The sequence below is a fragment of the Pteropus medius genome, unplaced genomic scaffold (assembly GCF_902729225.1).
Source record: "Pteropus medius unplaced genomic scaffold, Ma_sr-lr_union100, whole genome shotgun sequence".
Taxonomy (NCBI): domain Eukaryota; kingdom Metazoa; phylum Chordata; class Mammalia; order Chiroptera; family Pteropodidae; genus Pteropus; species Pteropus medius.
Window position 1 is genome coordinate 4,174,972 of NW_024354502.1, and position 8,675 is coordinate 4,183,646.

The following is an 8,675-nucleotide window of genomic DNA, read 5'->3' on the forward strand; positions in this document are numbered from 1 at the left end:
GTCAAATACATGATTCTGTAAACTTGCTGTTTTTATTTGTATGTTTTTTCCATTTTAATGGCTGAATAATGTTCCATTATGTGGCTGTATCACATTTTATTTGATTTAGCTCTTGCTGGCTGTTTGGTTTTCTCCTAACTTTTCATTATCACAAATGTCAATAGCATGAACATCTCATTGCTGCTTCTTGTGTGAATCCTTAGTTCCTTCTTTAAGATACAGTCTCACGAATAAGATTGTTGGCTTAATAGATTTTAACTCTTAAAATCTGTTTCTGCCTTGGCTATTGTACAATAAAATCACTGGTCATTCTATTTGTTTGTCTGATTATTTTCTTGCCAGTTGCTTTGTTTCTTTTCCGTCTGCATTTGATTACTTTTTCTTCTTATTTTTTCTTTTATATTTTATTAACTTTTAATAGATTTTTTTCCCATCACTTGTGATTTTTTTTCCCTGCCATTGTTATTTTGTCACTTCTATTTTTCTGGGATTTTCCGTAAGTGTTTCTTTTCAAGAGCAGTTATTTAATGATCTGAAATCGATTATTTCATGTTACTTTAGTAGAACTTAATTCCTGACATGTTCTATTTCTATATTCTTTTTACATATATACTAAGAATTTTGCATATAGTCTATTTTCTGACAATTCTATCCTCAATGAATAACTGGAAATATTTGAAAAAGCTATAGGTCACCCTGTGACAGTGATGTCAAAAGGTTATTTTAAATTATTTACATTGTCTTACTTCCTACCATCCAACCACCATTATTTAAGCTCTCTCTTTTTTTTACTTTCTCTGCTATTCGATCCCACATGTTTTCTTGCAGAACTTTTGATGTTCTGCTACTGAGGCTGAGACCAAAGATTGTAGATGAAGTCTGCTATTCTTTCCCCTGATATGTTGCAAAAGTAAACTCACGTCTTTTAAAATGTGACTTCTATGCAATCAAAGGTACTTCGATGAGCATAATGTATGAATAAAAGAAAATGTTTTAAATAAATGGTTTTATTTTCAATATTAATTTTGTAATATCAATATTCCCAAGTTTCAAGTTGTTCTTTATGGATTGAAATGCTATTTCAATTGTCCTTACTTTTTAATCACTAATTAAGTTCATTCACGAAATTAGTTTGTAATTTTGTTTAAATAATCCACTTTTGAATTTACTACTAAAATAATACTTATTCTTTTACAGAGGTTGTTTGTTTTACGGTCCACCCGGAACTGGAAAAACTCTGGTTGCTAGAGCACTTGCCAATGAGTGTAGCCAAGGGGCCAAGAGAGTAGCGTTTTTCATGAGGAAAGGTGCCGATTGTCTGAGTAAATGGGTAGGAGAGTCTGAAAGACAGCTACGATTGCTATTTGATCAGGTATGATATTAAAATTTACCTATCTAGATCTATAATCAGTATAGGTGTTAATATATAAGGATTAAATAAAGCTTGCGTTTAGTCACTTTTCACAGAAATAAACTCAGAAGAATTACACTAAATATATAATCTTCCTAGGTTATATTCCTTTGTATATCAAGATAACACTGACCTATAGGGAGCAATTTTATAGTAAGAAGAGAAAGGAAAAATTAGTTGGATCTAAGTTCTTTGGAGTCTTTGGTCTTATACCTAGAGAGAGAGTAGTAGTGAGTTATGTCTCAGTATGAGATTGGTTCTGCCCTAGAGTGACTTTCAATTTCATAATCCCAGATTGTATTGACAGCACATTGTGAGATAATTTGTTCTGCTCTACTGAGGCATATTGCTGCAAATGCTTTTAAATCTCTTAATGGAACCCACTGAGATTTTTTAACTTTACTGAAAGAGTTGGTGGGTTTTTGTTTTGTTTTTAACTATGGCATCTTACTAAATGTTTTCCCATCCTGACATGGAGGGGAGGCTGTATCACTATCTTCTCTACTTTATCTTGTTTTGAGAGTTGGTCTTTAATAAATTTTTTTGGTGTCCCAATAACTGTAGCTATGTAAGATCTAAGTTAGGAAACCAGTAGAGTATGTATTTTGAATATTTCCAATTGAAAATGCAAATAAAATTAAACTATGTTATTTTAATTTAGCTTAAATCCTTAAAACATAGTTCTTAAATTTACATTTAGGTTTATAACATAAATTCTGTAAACAAGTTGGAAGGAAAATGGATTAAAATGGTTTACAGTAAGTTAGAGATTTGAAGTTTTTCATAATAACATGCAACCACTGGACTACTTTCTAGGCTTATCAGATGCGCCCATCAATTATTTTCTTTGATGAAATCGATGGTCTGGCTCCAGTACGATCAAGCAGGCAAGATCAGATTCACAGGTAAAACTTTCTTGATGATACTTCTGCCTTTTTTCCTATATTCTGAGCTGTATTGATATTGCATGAGGGATAGAATGGTTAGTTACATGGCGAAAGAAACTTGACAAACCAGTAGTTGCCATTTTTGGTAGTAGAACCCCAATATATAGTAGAAAAGAAAAAGTGAACCTCTTTTGGATGGCAGGGTGTTCTCAAGCACAGTATTAAAATATTGGTTACAGATTTAACTCCTGATACAAACTTAGATACTCACCAGCCAGTGAGGCAAGGCAATGAAATGAGTGAGGTAGCCCAGTGGTTAAGAGTGGGGCCGTGGTGGGGAATGTGGCTGAGTGTTCATTTATAAGAGCGTAGTCAGTTGTTTTTAACTCTATTTTATTATTGAGGTGCAGGAGCTGACCCAGACTTGAAAAATAAATTTTATCTTTTTAAAATTTTATATTCCTATTTTTGTGTTAATTTTTTTTAAAATGTTGCCAACTAATTCAAATGCTTTTAAAATACTGCTTGAGCTAAACTAGTAAGTACTAGTGCATTAGTACTAGTTTAATATTCTCATACTAGCCCAACTTCATTTCCAGGGTGGGAAAATTAAATCGCCCCGTATGATAAGCTGCTTACTCAAGGGAGCACTTTTCTTTAGGATCACTGCCACAAGTTGAATCTACATTACTTTTAGTCCCAGTTCATCTTCAGTTTTTCAGAGCTTCTTTTCAGATGGTCTCATGAATTATCTGTAACTGCTTAATTTGGAATACCCTAAAGCAAATGTTTGCATGCCTCCATATATCCCAGTACTGTTTCTTATCGTAGATGATATAAAAAAGGAGCAAGGCATAATGTGAGTGATAGGTAGGTTTTGACTTTCCTAACACCTGACAATATTTACTATATTCTAGTGGCCTTCTTTGATTTGATGCTATATATACAATTTCATTTGTTGCTCTGAGTAGTAAATTAAAATGTTAAGTACTATGGTAAAAATAGTTTCATCTGTACATATCTTACCAGTAATCATACAGACTTTTTTAATATGAAACATTTTATTATCAGCCATACTGTACTCATTGTGTTAATAGGGAGAAACATGTTTAAAATACTGACATCGCTTTTCAATTAAGTACTTACTGTATTTTGGAACAATTCTAAAGGGATTAGAATAATTTTAGCAAGCATACGACGTCTCAAATATATATATATATATTTTTTTTTAAGAGAAATTTGGTGGACAAGGAGTTAAATTGATGCAATAGAAAATAAGATTTTTAGCCTAGGATAAAGAGGATGCAAATATAAAATAAAGTAAAAAAATCTTTACTTTGAATTAAAAATATCATTATCAATTCATGATGAGTTTTCTTATTTTTAGAGAAAAGATAATTCCTAGCTTAGGGCACTAAAACGATCTAGAAGCAGTCACAATCCAGTAGCAGTTCATACCCCTAGTGCCCAGCAGTGGTCTCTAAATACTAGGACTCTTAGTGGAGATTATGGATTGCAGGACTGAGGCAGGAAATAAACAAGACAAGCTTGAAACATCTTGTAGTGCCTAGAAGCAAGGAAGCAATCGAAGATCACTGAGTTCGTATCAGAATGACATAGGAGCCAATTCTGAAGGAGTTTTCATTGGCCAAAGTGGAACAATTTAAACATCAAAAATGACTGCAGTAGATTGAAATGCATCAAATAACATTTTAAAAGTCAGTTTTTAATTTTTTTTAAAAAAAGTCTAATTAGTTGCTAAGACAGTGAATCATTACTCTTAAAAAGTGATAAAGAGAATGAATCAAACATTTCTTTTTCCTGTCTTTTATTATTCAGGTCATGATCTGAGGTAATTTCATAGGTGATGAAGTAATGTTCTTTATTGAAAAATCACAGTTGATAAATGCAAAGGAAATTATTGAATTAGAAAATCAGAATTTTGTTACCTTTATGAAAAAGTGAATCTACACCTGTGGTTTTCAACTGAGAGTGATTTTGCCCCACAGGGGACAAATGTCTGGAGACATTTGTGAATGTCATTGTGGGATAGGGAGGGGAGCGCTACTGGCATCTAGTGGGTGAAGACTAGGGATGCTGTTAAACATACTAGCATGCATAGGACAGCTCTCCACCACAAGTTACCTGACCTAAAATGTCAGTTGTGCCAAGGTTGAGAAACACTGATCTAAGCAATAAGCAGCAGCTGTTAAAATGGTAGGATATAAAGGTTGATACTGAAGTTTACAGTGAATAGAGTAAGCTGACACCTCACTTAAACATAACCCACTGACCTTAAGTGAGAAACTATTATTATATGCCTCCTTAGGAGTACAGTGAGAAGTACATGGTATCTTCCTGTGAAATATGCTGTCCCAAGTAGTTTAACTGACATCTGTTAAGCTTCTAGATCTAATTACCAGTTTATAGGAAATACAGATGATAGAGGACAAGTTAAATGATCCTATCAGTAAGCTATCAGCCCAGTCCACAAGGTAAGAAGAAAATTCGACAAAACAAAAGACTCAGTTTCTTCAACAAATAGATGGCATGGAGGAAGAAAAAAAGTGAAGGAGTGTCATGGGGACTATTATGGATTTGAGGGACATTTGACCAAGTGTAGTGTGTGAATCTTGGCTTGAACAAATCAAATGTAAAAAGATATTTTGAGAAAATCAGGGAAAATTGGGTGTTAGGTGACATTAAGGATTTACTGTTTACATTGGTGTCATAGTATTGCGAGAGTTTTTAAAGTCTATCTCAAATTCATACATGAATTACTTAACATGAGATATTTATGGGTTAAATGATGTTGGAGGTTGTTTTGTTTTTTAAAGCTATCGGGTGAAGACATAAAAGGAATATATTGTCAGTTGTTGAAACTGGTGATAAAAATATGGAGATCAGGTCTAGGGCCAGGCCACCCTGAACAAGCCCAATCACGTCTGATCTCGGAAACTAAGCAGGGTTGGGCCTGATTAGTACTTGGATGGGAGACCACCTAGGAAGACAAGGTGCTGTAGGTGTAAAAAATAAAAAATAAGGGATTGTAAGATGACAAGGTCCTTTGCAATCTGTGAGGTCAACCAAGGGTTGCCTTGCCTAAAAAAAATAAATGTGGAGATCATTTTACTAATCTTTCTCCATAATCAAAAGTTTAAAATGTAATTAAAATCCTATGTTTTTATGCTCGATGTGTATTCCATTTTATTTTGGGGTCCTTTGATAATGTGTATGAAATGGACCATTTTATAATTTTTAGATACTGTTTGTTTACCTGGTACTTATTAGGGTTTTGTGGGTTTTTATGTTGTATCTTGTTTGGGAACTCTGAAGTTCCTATGAGAAATGATGCTTTATGAAATAACTTTCAGGATTCATTTGTGTCATTCTAAAGACTTTCTATGTTTTCTATTGATTTTAATCTCCACATGCCATTTAGTATGTTATTTTACAGACTTAAAAAAAAAATCTGTTGAAGTAGTAGATGCTCTCAGAAAATTTGTTCACATTTAATGTATTAACTCTTACCAAAAGAAGAAATGATATATTTAACATCTAATTGGTTAATCTCTCTTCTCTTATTTTTAAATTTAGTTCTATTGTTTCCACCCTGTTAGCTCTTATGGATGGATTGGACAGCAGAGGAGAAATTGTAGTCATTGGTGCTACCAACAGGCTGGATTCCATCGATCCTGCTTTACGAAGGCCTGGTCGCTTTGACAGAGAATTCCTTTTCAGCTTACCTGATAAAGATGTAAGAATTTAACATCACTAAATTTTGACAAAATGTGTTGCCTTTATCATGAGCAATCCTTGGTACAGTGAAAATTTGAAGATTGAGTTTTGTATGTTCTGAAGCAAAGCTATATGATTAATATTCAAACATGTATGTATGTGTTTTTAGGGAGGTATTACTTTATTTAAAGATGAGAACTCAGATAATTTATTATTATTTTTTTTTAAATAATACCTCCCTAAAAATACTCTTAAAATTCTTTCAGTTTGAGTGCAGCCTTTGGATGTTAATCACACAACTTTATTTTGCTTCAGAACCCATGGCCTAATGAATAGTCAATCCTTAGCTAATTTATTAGCCTTGGCTTTTTCGTGGGTACCACTGTGTTATTTTAAAGCCACTTAATCTTTTGATTACCAAGCAAGAAAACATGAGTAGATCTAGCAGTACTCATAAAAACATTTCTTAGTATGCACCAGCATGAACAATAGTTCAGTAGTTATTTAATTTCTCTCATTCATATTTGTGATGAATGGAACTAGAGTACTATAAATGTAAATCTGTTTAACAAATTCCTTAAATTTTAAAAAACACTTTCATATTTCTATTAATTTAGGTATTGATAGCTAACATTTTAGACAATTAAAAGTTTTAAATTGTTCTGAAGCAAAATTGAAATTATCCTAATCCGAATAGCTCTTTATTATTATGGATGTAAAAAATTGTTTTTCTTTGTAGGCTCGAAAAGAAATTCTAAAGATTCACACAAGGGATTGGAATCCAAAACCACTAGACCTATTTCTAGAAGAACTAGCAGAAAATTGTGTTGGTAAACATTGCTTTTTAAGCATTAAAAGAAATATATGCATTCAAAGATGGAAGAAAGTTGTAGTCTTGCAAGGTTATGTTTAAAGAAATATGAGGTTATATTTGTTTCTCATCCCTTATTTGTGACATGTTTTCTTTCTACGAAGTCCCAGATGTTAAATAGAGATATTCAAATTGGCTATTGGGGAATTTTTTTAAATTAATTAATTTTTATGGTGACATTGGTTAACAAAATTCAGTAAGTTTTAGCTGTACATTTTAACAGTAAAGCATATATATATATTTACATTGTGTGTTCACCTCCCATAGTTTGATTTCTTTCTGTCACCACATATTTGACCCCTTTACCCCATCTATCTCTTTCATCCCCTGTGTTGGGGAATTTTAGAGCAAAGTAGACAATAATAATACTAGTAATCTGCTGACTGTTTACGTTTTTCTGGTCATTCTGTTAAGCATTCTACATATGTTATTTCAGGTAATTCTCACATCAGTCCGGTGAAGTAGGTAATACCTCCATTTTATACAGATGTAGAAGTGGCTGGCAGACCATAAATGATAAATGATTCTCTAAAGATCACACATCTAATAAATGACAAACTGGAATTTGAACCTTGTCTGTGATTTCAAAACTCTTGCTTTTGACCCCTAAGCTATATTAGTGTTTGCATATTTCACTCAAAAGTTGACTTGTTGATGGTTATCACCACTGAATAAGTTTACTAGGTAAATGAGGAATTTTATCCTTGTTACTCCTAAATGTTTTCTACCATATTGTTAGGCTAAGTTTTCATTTTAACCATGGCCATACTCTAATAAGTGGTGGTTTACTTTTTTTTTTTTCTTTGATTGCCTGGATAGACACCGTGGCAGATATTAAGTCACATGCTCTGATACAAGCATATGCTCTGCACGCCACTCCACAGCATCTATACTACTAGTGAGAAACTACAGTTGATCTCTTCACTAATATCTCAGCTAAGGATTTTGAGGTGTAGCTATGCAAAAGATGATACTCAGCCTCTCTTAGAGAGCTACGATCACCTGGGCAGGCTGTCCACCATGAAACCAATTCTGCAAAGCACTCGTTTCAAGATCTTTAGAAGTTCCCAGCAGTATTTCAATATTTATAGTTGCAGAACACATAAAGCATTAGACTCAGGTATGAAATGACTGACCATTTAAAGTTAAGTTCTTCATAGTTAGTAGAGCTAAATGTTTTTATATGCTCCAGGAATGCCATGTTTTATACAAGAACCTCTTGAAAAGAATTTAATGTGTTTTATTTGAAAGAAATTTACTTCTATTAATTTCCCTTAACTTAATCTTTAAGTTGGAATGTGTTTTACCTCTATATCGGTTCCTTGTATAACATTGATTGTTCACTATTCTTATTATAACATTGATGAGATGTTGTGGTGAGGAACTAACTGTTTGGCTGGTTTTCATCTTTTTGTTTCAAAGTTGTAGGACCATTGACAATGTTGAGTACTTATTACTTGTTATTCACCATACTCTAATATTTTTGGATTTAAAATTATGAAGTATACTGACTCATAATTGAAACATTCATAAATTTGCTTTCGGTATCCGAAAATAATGTACAATTTTGTTTTATGATGATTTCTTTTTGTCCTCTCAAGTTAGAAAGTGACTTGGCATAGTGATGATGATGTTCCATCAGTAATACGAAATGGCTTTCTCAAAATTCTTTATCAAAGCAAAAGAAAATTTTAATTTTCTTCATTTGAATAGCATTTCTGTAAATGAATATTATATTTTTAAATTCCCAAACTGAATGAGATGGTGG

At 32.7% G+C, this 8,675-nt stretch overlaps 1 protein-coding gene and 1 pseudogene across 3 annotated transcripts in view; both read left to right on the plus strand.

Moving 5' to 3' along the window:
• ATAD2 (ATPase family AAA domain containing 2) overlaps positions 1–8,675 on the plus strand; it is a 55,982-nt gene that overhangs the window by 27,501 nt on the left and 19,806 nt on the right. For all 3 annotated transcript variants that reach the window (XM_039853858.1, XM_039853856.1, XM_039853857.1), the window contains 4 exons: positions 1,198–1,372; positions 2,228–2,316; positions 5,896–6,055; positions 6,776–6,866. In XM_039853858.1, coding sequence (XP_039709792.1) covers positions 1,198–1,372; positions 2,228–2,316; positions 5,896–6,055; positions 6,776–6,866 — 515 coding nt within the window. The remainder of the gene's footprint in view (positions 1–1,197; positions 1,373–2,227; positions 2,317–5,895; positions 6,056–6,775; positions 6,867–8,675) is intronic.
• LOC120595817 (uncharacterized) lies at positions 5,206–5,324 on the plus strand (annotated as a pseudogene).